The following is a 21505-nucleotide window of genomic DNA, read 5'->3' as shown; positions in this document are numbered from 1 at the left end:
TAAGTTTTTTGCCGGCCGGCCGCGCGAAGGCATCTTTCAAATAAAAAGCAAAAAAGAAAGAAAAAACCGAGTGCCGAGTGTCGCGTCCGCCGTCATAATTATGATCCTAGGATAATCTGCAGCTTAGGTAAGCTGATCCTGCGATTAGGTAACGAAATCGCTGGCTTAGGTACCCACAAGAATTGGCCTAAAAAACTTGGCCCGCACGCCGGACAGTGTGTTTTCGGGCCGCGGCCTTAAGTCATAAAGTCGTCCTCCGACCTGGTCGTAACCATAAAAAGTCGAGCAGCCGACTGGCCGTAACCCTGCCAGCCAATGCAGAGCACCCATCTACACTTTTTTTCCTCTTTTAAGTGGAAAAGGGATAAAGCGGAGATCTTTTCGCATATGGTCCTGCAGCAGGACCTCATATAAAAAAGTCAATTGCCAAACGACGGGTTCAGGAGTTGCGTAAAAAACAAATAGAGTTTCAGGGGAAAAAAAGCGTCAAGGTCGCCAGGTTCCAGGAGGCGAGCAAAATTTGCTAAAAAACACAATAAAAAAATAAATATAAAAAAGTAACGCACATATCTGAGCTGACTTTTTGACTTTTCAACTTTACTTAATTGCCCGAATGTCGTAAAATAAAAAAATAAATAGTGAGATGCTGACGGAAGTGCCTAGAGGTAACCCCTTCTCTCGGATCTATGGATACCCTCCGATTTACATAGATTTTGATTGCATCATTTTGGCCAAATGACTGTATAACCAGCACATATCAATCAAATCGAATCCAGAGACACCGAACTCGTTCGGACTCGTGTTCGATCTCAAAAGTAATTTGCATATTTTTGATTTAACAGCTCGGACTTGGCCATCATTGTTATTGTAATTATGTGCGGGGAAGAAAATTTGCATTTCTCGCTACGCTATGTCCTCTACAACCGATCAGGTTCCCAAGTCCAAGATAAGATATTAGGCTTGGAATTCTGCTAAATACTTTATGACCAACATTACAATTAGTAAATTAATGTCTAGCAGGTTAAAGATTTTAGGCATAATGCCGGCCGATAAACCAATGAATCACATCGCGTTGGATAACAACGGAATTGAGCCGCCGATTGAGATGTATTCATTATCTTCGATGACTGTTCAGGTTTCATTATATAGTAAAAATAGCGTTGATGACCGAGGCAGGAGAACCGCTTTTTAAGCTCATCTCTTCGTTATATAAAAAAAAAATGAAGGCGGAAAATATTTATCGTTTACAACAGATTTTTCATCTCACTTGGGCGTAAATTAAGAATTGTTCAGCACTAAGCACTATTATTATCTGGTCTTGTTTGGAATGTGCTCGCTGGGATTTTTATCTGGGGAATGTTAAGGGTACCTTAAAGCTATGTTTTTAAGATTTAAGTAGGGAAATTAATTCATCAGTCCTATTCTAATTTTAGTTATTTATTATCTGCAAACAGAGGAACCCAAAGAAAGAGTCACTAGAACTTGTTTGGCCAATTTCTCATGGCATCTCTAATATGTTGTTGGTTCAGTTTCAAAACTGACAAATGTCTTCTGTTTAATTGTGTTTCGGTAATGTCTTCATTACGCTTTCGTTGTTCTTCTCTCACCTTAAAAAAATACATGTATATATATAAAAAATAAAACTCGTTCCGATGGTTTAGCGTTCTTCATCGCATTTGATATATGGCCAACGTTTATTGATTCTCGCGGCGGGAATTCGACTTTTGCAGTGGCTTATCACTGAATCGGACAATTGATATTGTATTGGAATTATGAAATTATGCAAATTCCGAAATATGATTATTAGTGGCAAACAAAAAGGCAGGCCGGAATACAACACAAAAAAAAAAAAACAAAAAGGGGTTGAAATGGCACCTAAGACATTTGGCAAATATGAGATTTATAATCGAGTGTGACAGCATAAATAATAATTACGCTATAATTATGACAGCGAAAGAATATTCGTGTGATTTGAAGTTAAGCCGTTGGATAAACCTAAAGAGTAACCCTCGGAATGATTGAAATAGATATTAATATTTGATTTCAGAAAGGATTTCGTCTAAGCAATTCTCCTCTGAATTCGTTTTAAGCCTTTTGGCACAAATCTCTGAGTTTTCTGAGTTTTCCATTGGAGTTTCCCTGAGGATTCGATCTGTCTGGCTTGGTCCAACTTTCAAACTTCCCACGGATCACCAGATAGATCGCTAACGATATGTTAATGTGACTCGGAGCCAGTTAAAATACACAGGGCCCAGTACCCACATGTTTGAGATTAAACTCTGCTCCGGGGACTGGGATTGGGCAAAACCAACTAGCGGAAGTTGAGGCTGCGGTTTGGCAATCGAATTTCCAGCCGGGCGGGAAATGCGGTGAATTTTCCAAAGCGTTTCGCGGTTTCCCTTGGCTGATCTCAATTAAATCCGCTTCGGGGACTTGTTTGATCGGATCCTGGCTTTGGAATTTTTGCAAATTGCACAAGTCGCCGGGCAGCAGGATGCAGGACATCTCCTCGACTGACTGCCTGGCATAAACACGGAGTCGTAATCCTGGCCTAATGCTCGATAATCTATCTAAGCCGCAAGCAAGTTAAGCTAACTGGGAAAAAACGCCGTCAATGGATGGTCTGACGGGGAATTCCCCTTCTTCACTGAGCATCTTGATCGATCCTGACAGATCGGTGATACTACGAATCCGAGATTAGTCAACATGACTTTGGTTATACCCAAAACTGTAGTTCCATGGCTCTATAAGATCATAATTATCGCAGAGCAAAAATATAACTGGAAGCGGAAAAAATAATTAGGGACTTCTGCAGAAGTTTCGTTTGCTTCAAAAGTAATTACGCAAACGAAAATGAAAAAATTAAATATTTCAACATATAATATCTATAAATTCAATTTAATATTAATAAATGGTAAACAAAAACTTACTTAATTTGGATTTCTTTAAGATAGATATCTCCCTATTTCCCTATCCCTATTTATAACATAATATTCACTATGAAAATGTTTATTTTTTCATAGAATTATGAAAGGAAGCTATGATTTAAGTATTCAGTCTACGGCTGTTTTCTGGTAGTATTTTCTTTGGCCATTAATTTTCTATTTCAGGCACGATCAGTTCAATAATCAAATCTAACTTTGATTCCCAGACAATTGCAACAAGTCCAGGGCCCACACACATTATCGTTAGTTTCCTGGAAACATATTTCATTGGCTTGTAAATATGATTTCACTTATCGTTTTTATTGATTGCCCATAAAAATTCTGACCGGATGCTCCCGGTACCACCACCACCCTCTTTATACTATTTTCCCCTTTGGGGATACACTGCAGAAAAATAGGTTACAATACAGGACAACATATGACCTTTGTTTATGAATATAAAAATATATCTACTGGATTATTCTATTGATACAATTTAGTTTCAGACCAAGAAATTAAATACTTAAACAGTTGCATGTATTTTATCAGACCTTCTTTTAAAGAATTATATTTATTATATTAATAATTACATCAAAATTCAATTTCTCATACAGTTTAGATTATTTTCCTATGAAATTATACAGGAAATAATTAATTTCTCCATGAATCTAGAAACTAGCATTACTCTGAGCCAAAAAAAAACTAATTAAAATTATACAAAAATACCATTTATCATAGTGCCTTTTAATTGTGATTTTGGTAAAATTTAAAAACCCCATTTTAAGTACATATTTTTGTACAGTGCAAGGGCCATTGGGGCTTTCTGTGGCAACAAGTGCAACCGCAAAACGCCCCCCCAAAAGCGGGAGGAGCGCCAAGCGTCGTTGTCAACGTCATCGTTTTAAGGCCTTAAGGTTGAGTACATTAAAAGTACTCAGTTATGCAAAGCGCATTTGTGCAACTATACCCCACCCTCACCCTCACCTCTCAGGTGAGTGGGGGAGTGGGAGGGGGAGGGGAGGGGGAACGATCGTCGACCATTGACCATCGAACGATCGATCGTTTGGAATACGCCTTGGCATTCAGAACGCACTGCATTTCCTGCCCGTCGACGGGTCAAAAAACTCGCCCACACTTTACAGACGTGGCTAAAAAACTGTTGAATGAAATTGATCAATGCACACGAAAAAAAGAAGAGTTAATTTCACATAAAGTTTAAAATTTTAATGACATAAAAACATAAATATCAAATGAGGAAGATTATAGGAACTATGAGTACATCACAGTTACCAGTTTATTTTAGATGCTTTGACTAAGATCGATTTACGTTTATTTTAACCCTTAAAATATTTATAAAATCTTAATGATTATTATATATTTTTAAGGAAATAATATAAAAATCTATTAAAGTAAGTAAGGTAAGCCTTTGTGCTTCTTACATAAGAGTTGAACAGCTCTTAAAGAGAAGTATTATATAAGATTGGTTATGATTTTATGATTAAGAATTTATAAGATGCATAGTATGTAATATATATCATATTATACTATTATTTTCTTTCTGTATATCTTTGCTTCGAGTTTTTTTCTTCTAACTGTTTGTGTTGTTAATTAATTGAATGCCCTTTGGCCGATTTAAAATGCACCACAACGACCCACGATCGGCCATAAAGACGTCTGGCTGGCGCCGGTGTCCAGAATTTAGGGGATTACGTTTGGTCCTACAATTTCCCAAGGAGGTGGATAAATGTCTCTCCATGTCCCATTCATGCTGATCTGTTCCATTTCCAATTAGCTGCACGTTCGCTATGCTAATGACTCGATTTTTCCACCTTATCATGTCCTTCCGCCAGCTTTTTTCTGCCTTCTGGCTCTGACTTCTGCCTTGTCGTCTTGGCCAGTCTGCAGCAGCGGCACTTTGAGGCTTGCTTTTTTTTCGTTTTTTGACAAACTCACATGTCATTTGATTTTATGTTCTCACGGGACAATTTATATGCTAATTCGCCGAGTGCATCAAAGGCGGCCCCGTTGACGGTTTGCCTCTGATGAAGGTGTTAGAGAAGTAATTACGCTGCATTTAAATGCTCAATTAGTGCGAAGACAGTCGCTGCAATGGAGCTGCTCCCCACTGATGGATATGGATATGGCTTTCCTCTCCAGGTTTCCTTCACTCTTGAGTTTTTTAACTTGATTGGTGGAACCGCGCACATGTCACAAACGAGCGCATCGAACTCGAAAAAGTGCTAAAATTTGTATTCTTTTGCAACTTAACATTGTTATCCACCTGCTATTGTGGCTTGGCATAGATCATGACTAACTAGGGATACTATAAAGATGAGTCTAAGGTCAGTTTCTGATTGTTTAAAGGAGCTAGAAACCATTAGAATACCTTGAAATTATTTAAAATAATGGAAGCAACTTGAAAGTTTCCCTAGATCTTCCCACACACTGCCCACTTTCACCAGAGTCCACTCGAATTCCCTTATCTAGCCGCCTCCATTTAACAATTTGGTCCATTTGGCAAACTCTTGCCTTTCCCCATACCTTTCCAGGTCATCTGTTGGTCGTAAAAACAAGAAAACGCATCTCGTATCTCAGAGATTCAGCACTAAGTGATCTCAGTTCGTCGCCTGGGAAGTGTCTTTGTCAGTGACTTTCCCAAAGACCACAACTGGTGGTCAGTGGTGGTCGCTGGACTCGATCCCGATCCCAGATCGCTCTGTAGACTCCTAAATTATAATAAACGTGTAATCGTAATGTGTGCTTATGAACATAATCCTCGGGTGATTTCGCATGAATTAGCGATGCTAAATGTCAAATCGGAGCGATATCAGTGCAGTTCAAAAGCATCTCGAGATCCACCGCCGAACCCCCAACCGGTCCACCATTGGTACCTCAAGATTGTCGTAAAAAAAAACGACCAAGACGAAGACGAAACCAATCTGAGTCAGCGATTGATTCAAATGTGCATGCGAACGCATTTCGCAAATGCCAAACACTCATAAAATTCAGAGTTGACTCTCGGTGCATCATGGAATGGATATAGGTTTTAAGGAATCAGATGCACAGGGGAAACTTTTGAGTAGATTTAAAAAATACAGAATAAATTACTTAAGGATATATTTGTATAGCAAATAGTAAGACCTTTTCTATATCATTTAATTGAAACTATTAAATACTATCAAATATTTAAGAAGGAACAAGAAGCATGTCCCTCTATGTCTAAATCTAAATACATTCCAGCTAAGAAATCTTTGCAAAACTCTTTAAACTAAAGAAGCAAATCCAAGACCTTTTTATAGTAGTTAGTACCCAAACAAAAGCTTATTTCTCTCAGTGCTCAGACCACCTGGAAATGGAAAACCCAACCAGAGACTTTTGCACTTGTTCTGACAGCCGCCTGGAAATAAAAACCAAATTTGCATAGCATTTTGTACAGGGAACTGAGCCTGATAAACTGGAGCTGCTCCAGAGCCAAGATCCTCGGACCCCACGAAAGTTTCTCTTCCTCCCCAAAGAAGTAACATTTTGATGATCGCTTTTGGACTTTTACGACACACTTTTGTGGGCTATTTATGCGGCGCATCTATAACCGTCTTGGGTGGTATATCGAGCATTTCGTACCGCCACTCTCATTAGGCCAAAAGCTGGTCATAAATATTTTGATTTGTGGCAAACAGAGTGACGTTTTAATGAGCCAAAGCGGAGCAAAAGAGAGAGAGAGAACAAAAAATGGAAATCGAATCGAACCCAGTTGAACTCTGACTTCTGGCCAAGTGTTTAATGGCCAAGAAGAAGGAGGAGGGAGTTGCCAATGCAAAGTGGAATGCAAATCTTGTGAAAGCGATCGCGATCGCGGCAATTGAAAATCATATTTGTCTTGCCGCTCTCCGGCAGCATTACAATCAAAATGTGGAACAAGTTCAATCGAAAGGCCCTTGGGCGATGAGACCCAGGCCCAAGACCGATCAATGGGGGAAAAAGGCAAAAATACTGGGAGAAAAATAAGGAAGTTGAATAGATATCAGACTTCTTTTACCAATTACTCTTGAAATCTAATGCAAAATAGTCAAAAACTAAGAGGAATAGATATGTATAATACATTATTAAGTATATGTTATCATTATATATAACTTAACTTAACACTCTGACTCTTAAAACCTACTACTTCTATTCCTAGTTCATTTATAAATCCATTTCTTTGAGTGCTTAAATTTCAAAGCCAGACCAAGGCTAGTCATAGTCACAGGCTATCATCAAGCAGTTTGGGCCAGCATCGATCTGGCCCAAAAGCAAAGTCAAAACTCAAAGCCAAACTCAAACACTCAGGCTCAAAGGCAAAAGCAACCGCACCCGCACCACCGCCAAAAAGACAGTAAAAAACAAGGTAAAAAAAGATAAATAAAACAGCATCCATTGAGGGGGGTGAGGGGAAGGTGAGTGGAGAGCAGCACTCGTGATCATTGTTTGATGTCTGCTGGATTTTGTGCCATTTGTGCCCCGTGTGGGTGTGAGTGTCTGTGGGGGAGTTGAATGATCTTCGCCCAAGTGAGCTTTCCCATGCCCAAGACACCATCCCCGAGGAATCCGTATCCGAATCCCAATCTGAATGCGAATCCTACTGGCGGGCAGTTTTTTGGAGCGAAAAGATCGGCAATTAATGATCTCGAATGTGGTTTATCTGGAGGCTGTCAAGCACTATATATACCATATACCATATACCATAAGAGATCATCTTCGTGTGCGAGAGGCTTTGTCAGCTCGTTGGCCCCATGGTCACCTGGCTTAATTTGAACCCCGAGTCCGCGTCCGAAACCGAATCCAAACCCAAAAATATCCCCCCCTTAAAAACGATAGCCACGATTCGATAAGTTTTTCTCACACACGAACAAAAGCCGCAAACAAAGGGAAAAGTGGAAAGTCAGAGGCGATTGCAAAGATCGCAGCGATCAAATATGTTATGGAAAAATTGAGCACATACCACAAAGATTCAGCACAGCAACAAGGTAAAAAGAGGAAGGAAGGCGCACATTGGCTCACTTTGATTTGTTTATTTCGATGCCACACGAAGCACAGTGAAGCTTACTTAACTAAAGACACATTCAACTATCACACTGAATTCTAATTGAATTGTAAATTTGGTTATTTAATTTCCCACATTTGCAGAAAATGTAGAAAAGAGCTTCATTAACCAAAGACACTTTTAAGAATTATGCTAAATTTTAATTAAATGCTGTAGAAATTCAAAAACGGCATTAGGTTCTGTATTTTTTATAATGATTGTTTCTGGGTTTCTTCAATTAGAAGATAATGTTTTATACAATATTATATTATTTATTTAATTTATATTATATAAATATATATTATATTATTATTTCCTTTATTTCCTTAGATTATATATGTTTCTGGAGCAGAATAAAGATTATATATATCATAAACTCTTAATAAAAAGGTTTTGACAAATGTATTGTTTTTATTTTTAGATGCGAAATAAATAGTTCCCAAGTTTGCTACACCTTCAAAAGCCCAAAACTAATTTAGAAATAAATATGCCAGTGAAATCTTTACACATTTTCCATTAATAAAAGAAAATTCTAAACCCCTTTAATGCTTTTAAATTCTATTTTCAACACTTTCTGTTAAAGAAAACCTTCATAAAGACTGTTCCCTGTATCTTTGATTCGCAATCCCATTCCAATGGCACACAGCTCCCTGGGCAGCAGTTTTCCGCTTGCTCTGGCTGCTTTTCTTGGCCACAACTTGACCTTTCACTGGCTCCGTTTTTGCCGGAAGCGCTCACCCAAAATATATCACCAAGCGAATATCTACAAAATGATGATTGGAGCAGCTACAGCTTCTCAGACACAGCCTTTTGCTCCAACAATGAGAGGGCACAGCTCTCTTGAGGACTGGACCTGGAAAATTGTAAACAATATCTGTAAAAATAAAAACGCCCAACGCCGCCGAAAAAAAATCAGTGCCCATTGTTTGCCTTGCCAAATGTAATGCAGTTGAAGTCAGATTCAGAGTTAGAGTCAGAGTCACAGTCTTGGAGTCAGTCAGTCAAATAGCCCGGGGGCATTACGTGGACTCCTACGATTTTCGGTGGGCATTGCAACCTTAGGAAGCTTTGCTTTTTTCGGGGTTGGGCCACCTCTTTTTTTCGAACTTTTTTTGAACTTGAAGAAGGGTCAAATGCGGTGAACTAGTTAAATCATTTGAATAATCACCCGTAGAATCGTTTTGGAATTGAATTTGGGTTGCATCGTGCCATTGTTTTAAATCTCTTGAGGGCTAAGGCCCACAGAAGGTGACCCCCATAATGGCGAAAAATGAAGTAGGAAAACCCTCACTTAAAAAACCAAATCAAAATAGAGCAATCAAGGCAATCATTTGTCACCTATCCGGGCCGCTTCTCACACGTTCCACACGTTGCAAGATCAAAGTGAAATTCCAACGGATGATAGACAAGTTATGGCCAAACCATAAAATGCCATAAATTACTCTATTCCGATACCAAGTCGGGCTATCTCTCCCCCTTGGTCAGAATGCATCAACGTGCACTCCTTACAAATTATGTTTAATTAAAATTTCTGTATTAAATATGACACAATGCTCCGAATTCCAATGCGAAGCGACGGCGAATGTGAATGCGAATGCGAATGCTGGAGTGTAATTATTATATAGCACCCAAGATCCAATCGATCCGAGTGCTGCATTTATGATTTTGTTTTATTTATAAAATGCCCAGCGTCGAATGATGATGATATTTACAATTTTTCCTCGGCTGCCTCTTTATATCATCTTTTCATTTATATTTTTTGCCCCGCTTACATTTGTCGCATAGTTCGGAGATCTTGGCCAGGTCCAATAGAGTCCTTTGTCTGGTGCTTTTTTTTGCTTTTCTCCCCTTTAACTGGGCTCGAAGGTTTCGCGCCCGGCGCAACAGCATCGGATGTCCATATCTGGTGTTATGACAAATGCTGTATGTAATTATTGCTCCTCTTCCCAATGAGAGTGAGTCCGGCGCATTCTGGGCAAAAAGATATCAAAAAATGTCGCATATTAATAACGCTCGGAGGCAGGACACGAAATGCGTTTTGTGCCTTAATTAACCCTTTTTAAATTGGGCATAATTAGGGTGGAGATGAGGGTCACTGAGAGAAATCTGTTATCCTTTATGAACTATATCCTAAATATTATTTTATTTAATAGCGAGTTGACAAGTTTGTCTTAGTTTCTCAATCAATAAACACACCTCAGTTTTCTTAGGAAGATTTAACTCTTTAAATATAGTTGTAAAATAGAAACAACATATGAAATTCTATTAAAATCATATATCCTTTTTCGGTAATCTTCTCCCTTCACTTTGTCATTTTTAAACTCCTGCAAATGAAATTTCTTTCAGTGCTGTTGACATCCATCATCTCATCATTATATCATTCGCATTCGTTAATATTTTTGAAATATTTTCGCGTAATTTGTTGATATCAATTTACACACAGCCGCCCTTTAGTCTTGCCCATAATTATATCATTTCGATTGATCAGAGCGCAGCGATCCCTTATGTATACATATATATATATCCGGGAATCTGAAGGATAGAATGGGATGCCTTGAATGCCAGACAGAGATCTTGTTGCTGCTGCTCCCAATTTATTCGAATGTCTTTTCTGTTTTCGATTTTCCTCTATAACAGTGTAGAAAACGAGCTCATTACGTTGGGCTCCAGTTAGAAGCAAACTCTGGGACGTGAAACCCCATACTAAGGCCCAGCGGGTGTGCCTCTTATAATGTATAATTAAAGATCTCAGCTCCGAGTCTTCCCCCCGTTCGATATTCCATGAACAGCAGACAGGTGCAGGTGGGTTTTGTTTTGCTTGACGATGATAAATGTGTCGCAAGAGCCAGACATAAATGGTTTGATTTGGCCCAAGTCGTCAGCAGCATCGCCTTCGGATCGATACCGATTCTGATTCCAATTTCTGATTCCAATTCCGATTCTGAGAGTATTTAAAGCAACTTTCACACTACACTCAATTGTCTGTTTTAGGGCCAAGGCGCCCTAAAAGGACAAAACACGCGCAGACTCAACAGCAAAACAGGAGGGGAAAAAAAGCCAAGAGGAATTATAAAATCAAGTCAGTTTGTTGGGATTGTAAGGATCTGGTATGAACCACAAGGATACCTAGCACATACAGATATAGAAATAATTAGAGAAAGATTTACAAAAAAGTTATATTAAATGACCGAAACAATTTTATATTGCAAAAATATATATTGTTTAATTTACCTTAAGTTGAATTATATATATATTAAAACCCTTTTAAAAATGATTATAACAAACATATTAAACAACTTTCCTTTCACTTTTTTATACCCTCCTAAAGGTGTATTATAATTTAACTTAGAACTTTATTTCACTATGAAGAAGTCATTTCCGACCCTATAAATCATATATATACTTGATCAGAAGTAATAGCTGAATCCATGTCCGATTAAATAATCCAATTTTTAAAAATTTTCAAAATTCCAAAATTCCAAAATAAGATAAGGGGTTACATCATTAAAATGTTCAAAAATTGATCGAAATTTCAATTTTCTTAAATGTTAATTCGAGTATGCAGATTTATAACCCTATTAAAAACTAAAATTGAAGTTAAAGCTTTTTTGGCTTAGTTATGAGATTTTTAAAACGTTGATTTTCCAAGAAAAATGGGACATAAATATAACGATAAAAGAGGATTCAAAGAATGCAAATATTATATGTTTTATTCCTTAGATAAATTTTCTTAATTAAATCAATTTAAATGTAAAGTGTAACTGTAGCTTAGTTCATTATAAAATACCTATTCTTAAACCATTTCTTCAAGCATAAATTCTTTAAATATATATATTCTAAGGTAAAAGATTTATTTAAAATCTACAGGGTATCATAAACAAAAACCGTAGTGTTTTCCCTGAGTATTTATTTGTACGCTGCACAAATTTGGACACATGTTGCATACCAAAAAATGCACAACGTAAAAGGATACTTTTTGCCCCGATATTCCCATTCCCATTCCCGATTCCGATTCCGATCCCATCCGGACGATCGGGGCAAACGCCAATAATTTATAAAGCGGACAATAAAATGTTATCACACACACAAAAAAAAAAGAAAATATATATAAACACAAACAATCTGGAGGAGCGGAGGAATCTTTGCCAGAAGAACGAAGAATCGAGAGTCGACAGGCTGAACTAAATGCTGCACGCCTGCGCATTCTGAACACACCGTTCGAGCAGGAGCCGGAGCAGCAGGAGCAGGAGGAGCAGGAGGAGTCCTCCATGGATCCTCCATGGCTCCGATGATATATGAAATCATATAACAGCAATCGGCAGGCTCTCCCCCCTCGCACAACAACACAGATCGCATAAAGTGTGTGTAGTTTATTAAGCGCGCCAAGAAAATGACACAACAACCACACGGTGCGCTGTGGTTGCAGTTCTTTGCTGGTTTTCGCCACATAATTTATGGGACTTCAGCAAGTTGGCTTAGAGAATTTGCCACAGTTTATTTATGAGGCAAATAAACCGAGCCACAGATCAATGCCTCAATAGAAATGGAAATGAAGTAAACTTCATCAACATTTGATGGCCAGACGACAATCGAATCAGATCAGAAGGAAATTAGCCAAAAGAAGATTGATGTCCTATAAGGGGACTTGTAGATGGTCTAAATGAGTTGTAAATGGAGGGAATTTGTTAATGAATAATATATTTTATTATTATAGTATATAACCCATAATAAACCTTGGTTTTATTTAATTACTATTACAAACTTCATGTTAATTTATATTTTTTCAGGAATAAATCTAGTTACAGTTTTATTCTTGAAGTTTATTCCCTTACTTTTATTATATGCCCGCCATAAATCATTGTTCTATTTAAAATATCGTAAATCAAATCAATAAAATCAATAAAATGTACAATATTTCAATCGATTGTCGATCATCTAAAAGCTGCTCCCTCCTTGCTTCTCTACATCACTTTTTTGGAATTCCAATAAGGCAGGCACCTTCGTCGTCACATGATATCCGAAGCCAGGCAAAAAACAAAAGATTCAAAGAATAAATAATCCAAAGTCACATTTAAATAATTCGAAAGAGGCATTCAATCTATATTTAAAGCGAAAATTGATCATAAAATGTGCCAGGCACGTTTCGAAATTAAATCATTTTAGTTGAGCATGAGCGAAGGCTTCGGATTCGTGCGGTTAAAACAAAAACAGAAAATCGAAAAAACTCGTCAAAATCTACGGCAATCTTGGCTTTTAAATGATTTTTATAACACTTCTATGTGCGGCTTTTCAATAAAACAACAGCAAAGTCGATGAATTTTATGGCGTGGCAAAAATTTAATGACATCAATCGAACTCCCTCCCCATTGTTTCGCTTTTCTAATATACCAACAAAAAAAGAAAAAAGGCTTTAATGGATTTTTTGTTCGCTTCGGTTTTGTATTTCGTTTTATTTAAACATATAAACGGGACCATAAAAACAACGACCAGCAGACCAACTGACTCCCTGAAAGCGTGTTAAAAGTAGACTAATGGCTTTTAATTTAAGCCAACGAACCTTGTGTAAAATGCCAAAGCTTTTCATTCGCCCCAATAAAAAATGCGGGGGGAAAAGTCAACCAAATAATTGAATAATTGTGTGCTAGTGAGTGAGTGAGTGAGTGTGTTTGATAAACTTTCTCTGACGTCCATTCAAAATTAAATCACTTTACGCACTTTAGGCTCCGCCTATCATCCAGAGACCCGAGATCGCCGCTTTTGAGATTTTTATCTCGATCCATAGCGGCGCCTTAAACAAACAACAATTTGCTATACACAGGCGCATGCATGTATCTTCAAGATACATTTGCGTGCCAATGGCGTAATTTACCACTTAACATATCAATTGTGCGGCTATTAATCAAACAAGAGACTCTGGGGGAACCAGGGGAAACTCAGAGCTCGGGGCTCTGTCTCTGACTCTGGATTCCTGCTTTGATTTGTACGCATCGCTTGTCAAACAAGTGAGACAAAAGCTAAAAAGATATATACAAATATATACAAAGAGATCCACGCACACATGAAAACTGGAAAAAATAAAGTATCTACAAAGATATACATTTGTAATGAAAATAAAAAAAAAAACAGCTCTGGATCTTTTAATTTGTATTTCTCTGCAGGGTATTATTATATCAGTCAGAAGCTTCTAATAATGTGAAGCAATCATTTCCGACTTTATATATTATATATATTCTTGATCACAATCAATAGCTGAATCGATCTAGTCATGTCTGGAGGAAAAAAAACATTTTTCGAAATTTTTCAAAAATTTAAAAAAAGATAAGGGGTTACGTCGGTAAAATTGTCAAAAATTGACCAAAAAGTTCAATTTTCTGAAATTTTAAACTTAGTATGCAGATTTATTAACTTAATAAAAACTTGCATGGGACAGCATTCCAAATTAAAAATAATTCATTTTTGGCTTAATTATGAGTTTTTGAAACTTTGATTTGCAGAAAAATATTGTCATATAAAAATATCATTTATTTTAAACTTAGTTATGATCAATTTCCGATGCGATCTTATAATAAATTTGCAATTGCAATTTGCATTTGCAGTTAATTTCCTTTCCTATTTAAGTTGAAGTTTGTCCAAATTAATAGTTAAATAATAGTTTAAAATTTCCTAAAGATTATATCGTAAATAATCAATAAATATCATTTAAATGCTATTGCTATTTTAATATCAAACTTTTATAGTTTTAATATCTTAAAAAGTATATCAATTAATATTGTTTTTTCCTATTTGCTTCTAGATCACGTTCATAATGAAATTAGTTTGTCTCAATATTTTAAGATTACTTCATAAATAATAAAATACTAATATTTAAAATGTATTAAAAATACTTGTAATAAGTTATATGCCAAAAAGGTACTTTAAAATTAAAGGATCATTCAACTTGAATTACATTCTTTTAAATCTGATAAGTTAGTTTTTTTTTTTATATCCATTTGTTAACTTTAAATAAATAAATCTTATACTATCTTAAATATGGTTTCATATTTTTCACACTACATTTTTTCAAGTGCCGAATGAGAGATAGAGGTTTTTCATATCGCAAATGTCCATCAAAAGCGAGTCAAATCATAATAAGAGCATAAAGGGTAGAATTTTTAACACCTCACTCCTCCGCACACTCAAGATCTTTTGTTCTGTTCCCTTTCCCCCCCTGGACACGGTGGCCCCCCCTCAAGAGTCTAGCAATTTCTTATTTTTTTATTATATAGTATATCTTTTTTTCCACTTTTTATTCATCGCAGCCTCATTGGCAGTTGGACATCCCATCATGAGGCGATCGATAAACGCTCCGGCAGGCATTCCTATTCCATTGAGGCTGTCAGATGACGCCGTCTAATTGCTTTTGTTTTGCTCCACTAAGGTGCCTAACGAACTCGAGTGCCGCGGTGAGGAGCCGAGGGAAAAATATATATAACAACTCAATTCGAAAAGCGAAACAAATATCTCAAACTCCTTCAGCTGGATGGCTGGCGATGGAAAACACTTAAGCGCCAAAGTGTATCTTTGATCTTTTTGAAGAACTGACCCCACTCGACTGTCGATTTTTGGGGGCAAAAAAGAGGGTTTTTCAACTCGCTCGTCTTTTGTGTTATTATTCAGTTGGTAGTTCTGGAGGTTCTCAAGGGGAGACATATATGAGTCAGGGGTTTATTTGGGTCTCTAAATAATGTCTATATCATATATTTGCGTACTTTGAAATGAGCTATTAGCAATGAAATTATATATAGATACGCATTGGGTATTAATCGACATTTTAAATGTAGATTAATAACCTTTTAATGCCTAGTAATTAGTAAATAAATCACTTGCTGTCTATATAAACTGAACCCTATGAATTATTTCCTTTTAGTTTAATACAATGTTTATCCGCGCTGTCATTTTCGTTCTAGTTTTTCCGCTGCTTAGGAGTTTAGCCAAGGTCTGTTGATTGGGTGTCATGCAAACCTTTTAATTGATTTTTCCCAATAGAATAACTATGACATTGTCATAAATAACGTCGAATGCAAACTTCCGGATAAGAAGTATGTCTGCTTTTTGAATTGCAAACTTCTGAGACAACGAAGCCCTGTGATAGCCGCTCAATTTATGTTGAATGAAACCTTTAACCACTTCGACATGCATGTTGTCTTTGATCTGTTTAAAAAGGATAAATCCAGGATGAATATCGCTGATATCAAGATGGATGGTTGCAAGTATTTGGGTTCCATGTATCAGAACAACATCGTAGGCAGATTGTTCAAGAGACTCAAAACCGTCAGTAATTTCCCAAACAGTTGTCCTATTATAAAGGTGAGTCCTGTGGGGACTTACTTTAAGAAGTTTTATAAAACGTTAAAAATTTAATTATCCAGGGAAAAATGTTCGAAATTCGCAACTATACTTTTAATTCGGATGAATTTCCACCAGGAGCCCCGCAGTCCAAATGGCAAATGCGTTTGCAACTACTAAAGCGAACTGAGAAAGTTGCGGATGTAATATTCGACGGCAGTGTGGTTTATAAAACATAACACTAAAGGATATTGGATGCCTATAAATAATAATAATAATAACTTAATTTAACTTATTTATATATGCATAAAGAATTAATAAATGGTGAAGTGATTTTCATAAGATATACAAATCTTGAAATAAACAATGTACAAGTAGATTTTAAAGGTTTTCAAAGACTTTAAAAACTTTACCTAGAAAAGTAAAAATTGGTATTTTTGTTTTAAGAAAGGTTAATTAAAAAAAAAATTGTTTCAACTGTAAAACAAAAGGAAAAACACTGATAAACTCTGTCATCTCAGTCATCAACCATATAAAGATACATTTGTATCTTAGAGCGACATCTACTGCTACTTTACATAAGTTGACGATTTCTACACGACTTTTACATGGCATTTCTACAAAGTATCTGTAAGATACTTTACTCCAAAGTAGGAAATATATATTCAACTGTTATACAACCCCCAGAAGTTAGCTACAATAATATCTACATTTAAAAAAATATAAATAAAAAATATAAATAGAAATCTTTTAAGTAACCCCAAAATTAAGAATTAAAACATCTTGCTTTTTATATATTTTCTAGCCATTTATATATTTTCGATGCTTTTTTCACTATAGCAAAAATTTGTCTTTCGGCATTATTGTTTATTGAATGGCTTGGCTTACACTTATGGAAAATACCAACATTTTGCACACTTTGTATTAGTTCTGTTTTATTTTGTTTTGTCTTTTGGTTTATGTAAAGCAACAACATTCTTTAAATGTTCTCATTTAATTATTGTTTGTATATTTTATTTTTGTTGTGTGGGGTCTTTAGGAATAGAAACTGCAAATTTATACATATTTTTGCGCACTTTTTTTAGAAAAACCATAAAGTAACAAATGTCTTGGGATACATACAATTGGTTTATTTTTTGTCATATGTATTTGTCCTCTTGTATATATGTATATGTTTTTCTTTTTTTCCTTTTATATATATGTTATTTATAATAGCCATATTATTAGTTAGAAGTAAGCATACTATTCTGTACAAGATCTTTCATTTGGTTTTATTGAGTTGAGAGCTGAGAAAGAGGATAATTCCAATGGCACATTGAATCCTCAATCGTCCAAGATGATTCTAGTGGGGGAAATATTTTTTAATTGGCGATAAATTGTATAGGATTTTTTAAATTAACTAAAAGCCAAATAAATGATAAAGATAATAGAGATCAACAATTGCATTATATCCAAAATATTTGTTTGTTTAGATTTTGCATACTTTTCAAAGCATATAATAAATGAAAATAATTGTAAAAAATTATAAATAAATATAAATAAATATATTATAATATATAAATATAAAAATATAAAAAATATAAATATAAATATTAATTATTTAGTACTTACATTCGCTTTCTTAACGATTTCCGCTTTCTGCGTAGCTTTTTGTATGTAAATTTGCTTGGTGAGATTTTATAGTCTTCATCGAATTCTAATTCGAGCTTAATGAGATTTTGCAAATTCAATTGGCAGTCCTGCAATAATATAATTATATTTTTAAGCATTAACAAAGAAATTTGAAATGATTTCAAATGTACATTAATTAAGTGTGATTAATATTTAAAGGATTATTATCAGGAAGTGCCATGAGACCTATGTCACTATATTGTTGTTTTCAGTTATTAAAGGATTATTAGGAATGTAGGATCATATAATAACAGGAGAGGGTATATAATATTAATATTCTTATTATTTAAAATTATTTCGGTTAAAAGGAAGGGTCATGGTGAAAACAAATTATATTACACATGATCCACAGTCTAGAGGAATGATATCTATGTTTAATTCATAAAACATATAGAAAGGTATGTCTATAAATGTTTGGGCATATTTTAAGCATAATTTTTAATCTACAACTAATTTTGTGGCACTCCTGTTATTAGTAGAACACCTCTTAAAGATGATTAAAACTATTTTTTAGATATTTTCTCAAACTCACCTCTAGGTTCTTGAAATGCCAGCTGGTATCGCTGACAGATCCTCCATCGCTGGTTAATTCACTGAGACAGGTGCGCATTGTGGGCCAGCATTGGCAGCGCTTGTTGGTGATCTCGCAGCCAGGCTGCAGGACAATCGACTCGCTGTCAGTACAATTTTCGTGCTGACTGTAGGTCAGGGCAGTCAGATGCTGCAAATCTGTGTTACAAAAAAATAATAATGGTATTAGCACCAGATAGAAATCAATGTTGCGTAATAATACACATATTAAATGTTCATTAAGCCCCCTGAAAATAACCTCTGATTCCGTCTAGCATTATCAGCGATTATAGTGACGTTTATTTTAAATTAGTGGCAGCTTATTTAAGCCCCAACCCATTTGCATTTTTTTCCGTTTAGTTTGATAGAATGTTTATTCGCTGTGCAATTTTCGCTCTAGTTTTTCCCCTGCAACTGGGACTTGCCAAGGTCTGTTGTTTTTTTGTCTTTTCAACAATTATTTTAACCCCGTTTTTACATCCATAGAATAACTATGACATTATTCTAGAAAATCTGGTATGCCGAGCGGTGAGCAAACTAAACTTTTTCAATTGCCAACTTCATCGACACCGGAATCCTATGGCATCGGCCCAATTTAGTTTGAATGAAACTATTCACGAATTCGAAATTCATGCTTCTTTTGATTTGGTTAAAAAGGATAAAACCCTCATGAATGTTACCAAATTGAAGATGAATGGCTGCAAGTTTTTGAACGCCAAATACTATACAAATTTCCTTGCTCGATTGCTCAAGGGTTTCAGGTCTGTCAGCAATTTACCCAAACATTGTCCTGCACTGTCGGTGAGTGTTTGAATTAAAAAACTTTAATTTAATGCAAAATTGGTTTAAAATCGTTGAAAACTAAACTTGATTTATGCCTTTCCCTTACTTTATACCCTTCAGAAGCATGCAAAGTAGTGAAAGAGTCATTTCCGACCCCATAAATCATATAATATATATCATATAATATATCCTATTATTCAATTGCAAACTGCAAGGGCATTCCGAAGTAAGTTTCTTCCAATTCCATCTTTAAAAAATATTTAAAACTCTTCACAAAATATCTTTCAACTTAAAATCAAAAACAAAATGTATCTTAAGCTTGACAAACTTATCAAAATTGAGGAAAAATAAATATGTTTCGATGACAACAAGCTAAGGAAAGTCTATTTAACGAAATACAACTTCCGTTTGTTTTGTAGAAACTTGCCCCCATTCCACCATTTTCCTGTCGAGAATATGATAAAGTCAAATGTTTTCCTTGGGGAAACAGCTTTCAATAACTAAAAGCAAATATTTGTCAACATTTCGTGTTGTGCGAACGAAAACTAAATAGTTCAATTTGAACAGCATTCGGCGACTGCTGTTGCTATTTCATTTAGCATTTACAATTTACAATTTACCATTTTCCATTTCTCATTTTCAATTTTCAACACAAAATTGCCGCACGGCTGCTTTGGGCCGCATTAATTCCCCTGAAAACCCGATTACACACAAAAACCAAATTGATGGCATCAAATTATGCAGGGAAAACTGTACGAGATCCGCAACTATACATTCAATTTGAACGATTTCCCGCCAGAAGCTCCGCAAGCCAAATGGCAAGTCCGCCTCAAACTCCTCACGCGATCCCAACTCACCGTGGACATACTATTCGAGGGCAGTGTGGTCCATAATACGTGATGTTAATGCATAATGGATGCGACTAAATACGAATGCTCCATAACCATAACCCGCTCATCTTCTTTTTCTATATAATAATAATACACAGAGAAAAAAAGATCTGGAGGAGTCTCTTTAAATTTCAACAAAATACAATATTGGGCTTGGAAAATATTTTTAACAAAGGAAATTGCAATATAAGTTATAGTATCTATATTTATTTGTAGTTTACAGGAAAGTACTAAGGAATATGTAGTATTTACTAAGCTTCTTTTATTGAAAATTGTTTAAGATACTTAATAAATTCTTTTATTGAAATATTGACTTGATGTGTTCTACGTCCCTTTGCTGTCCATTTTCTTCAAGGTTTCTTTAGAAACTCCAGAATTACTAAGCTCCTTTAGATGAAAATAGTTTAAGATACTTAATAAATTGTTGTATATTTATATAGACAACTTACACACAAATCTATTTATATATTTCTGTGAAAATACGTAGAGGTCTATGGCCTTTTCTGTAGATTTTCTTCAAGGTTTCTTACGATAATTTAGAACTGTCTAACGAAGTAAAAAGCTTTTCGCGAAAAGGGGAAGTCGGGACGTTAAAAACTCATGAAAATATGAAAACTATATCCCATAAAAAAACATACACCTAAGCTATAAGTATATGAGATTTATTTTACATTCAACATATTAAATATTAAAGCAATATCTTCAAAAAAAGAGCACCCAGAGAGCAAGGACTTTACACCCATGCACATTTAAGTTTATGAATAATTTATTTGTATGTCATATTTGTGTGAATACTACATTTTTTTCACCGTGTGTCATATGTAGTGTAGAAGTATATATATATCTGTATCTGAATCTGTATCTGTATCGACTTACCCATGCACACACCCAATCCGCTGCTAATGGGCAGCTTGGTCACACACTGCAGGGGCGGCTCACATTGACCGGAAAATCCTCCCGGACCGCCGCAGGATTCGCCCAGAGTTTTGGCGCATATGCGACAACATCTGCGAATAGTTGGAACATAGGACAGATATATACATATATACATATATATAAAAGCCATAAGCATAAGGCTTAGGAATAGGAATAGCAATGGCTATGGAATCGAAATGAATCCCAGTAGTAATTGATTCGATTCGATTCCGTCTCGGCTCCGATAAACGTTAACAATTAGTTAACACTCTCTATTGTGATGTGAGGCTTCTAAGGAGGGGATTGCCTGATCTGAATGCCTAAGCAGTACGTGACTCATGGATGACATCGGATTGAAGGCAAGACGA

At 35.8% G+C, this 21505-nt stretch overlaps 3 protein-coding genes across 11 annotated transcripts in view; 2 read left to right on the top strand and 1 right to left on the bottom strand.

Moving 5' to 3' along the window:
- The window catches only part of cmpy (crimpy), a 92853-nt gene that overhangs the window by 19220 nt on the left and 52128 nt on the right, over positions 1 to 21505 (bottom strand). For 8 of the 9 annotated variants that reach the window (XM_086834213.1, XM_086834212.1, XM_086834214.1 and 5 more), the window contains 3 exons: positions 21099 to 21229; positions 18512 to 18708; positions 17920 to 18047 (listed from right to left, as the gene is read on the bottom strand). In XM_086834213.1, coding sequence (XP_086690339.1) covers positions 17920 to 18047; positions 18512 to 18708; positions 21099 to 21229 — 456 coding nt within the window. Of the gene's footprint in view, positions 1 to 17095; positions 17651 to 17919; positions 18048 to 18511; positions 18709 to 21098; positions 21230 to 21505 lie in introns of those variants that run through there. The other variant, XM_020943130.2, reaches the window with a different exon arrangement.
- On the top strand, positions 15899 to 16547 carry LOC110176753 (uncharacterized). The gene is made up of 3 exons (XM_086833785.1): positions 15899 to 15958; positions 16009 to 16329; positions 16392 to 16547. Exons 1-3 carry the CDS (start codon positions 15899 to 15901, stop codon positions 16545 to 16547), a joined length of 537 nt encoding a protein of 178 aa, XP_086689911.1.
- Positions 18719 to 20232, top strand: LOC147643484 (uncharacterized). Its single transcript, XM_086834221.1, has 3 exons — positions 18719 to 18978; positions 19036 to 19350; positions 20077 to 20232. The coding sequence occupies exons 1-3, from the start codon at positions 18919 to 18921 to the stop codon at positions 20230 to 20232; spliced, it is 531 nt and encodes a 176-aa protein (XP_086690347.1). The 5' UTR covers positions 18719 to 18918.

The sequence above is a fragment of the Drosophila serrata genome, unplaced genomic scaffold (genome assembly GCF_035046125.1).
Source record: "Drosophila serrata isolate PLE 108 unplaced genomic scaffold, ASM3504612v1 contig_272, whole genome shotgun sequence".
Classification (NCBI taxonomy): domain Eukaryota; kingdom Metazoa; phylum Arthropoda; class Insecta; order Diptera; family Drosophilidae; genus Drosophila; species Drosophila serrata.
This window is presented reverse-complemented; position numbering and strand designations above follow the sequence as displayed.

What these genes read in the sequence shown, in the direction of transcription:
- LOC110176753 (XM_086833785.1), top strand. Translation starts at nt 15,899, where the DNA reads ATGTTTATCCGCGCTGTCATTTTCGTTCTAGTTTTTCCGCTGCTTAGG. An exon ending in TGCTTAGGAGTTTAGCCAAG is followed by an intron (nt 15,959 to 16,008) that starts GTCTGTTGATTG and finishes TTTTCCCAATAG; the next exon opens with AATAACTATGACATTGTCAT. An exon ending in ACAGTTGTCCTATTATAAAG is followed by an intron (nt 16,330 to 16,391) that starts GTGAGTCCTGTG and finishes TTAATTATCCAG; the next exon opens with GGAAAAATGTTCGAAATTCG.
- LOC147643484 (XM_086834221.1), top strand. Translation starts at nt 18,919, where the DNA reads ATGTTTATTCGCTGTGCAATTTTCGCTCTAGTTTTTCCCCTGCAACTG. An exon ending in TGCAACTGGGACTTGCCAAG is followed by an intron (nt 18,979 to 19,035) that starts GTCTGTTGTTTT and finishes TTACATCCATAG; the next exon opens with AATAACTATGACATTATTCT. An exon ending in AACATTGTCCTGCACTGTCG is followed by an intron (nt 19,351 to 20,076) that starts GTGAGTGTTTGA and finishes CAAATTATGCAG; the next exon opens with GGAAAACTGTACGAGATCCG.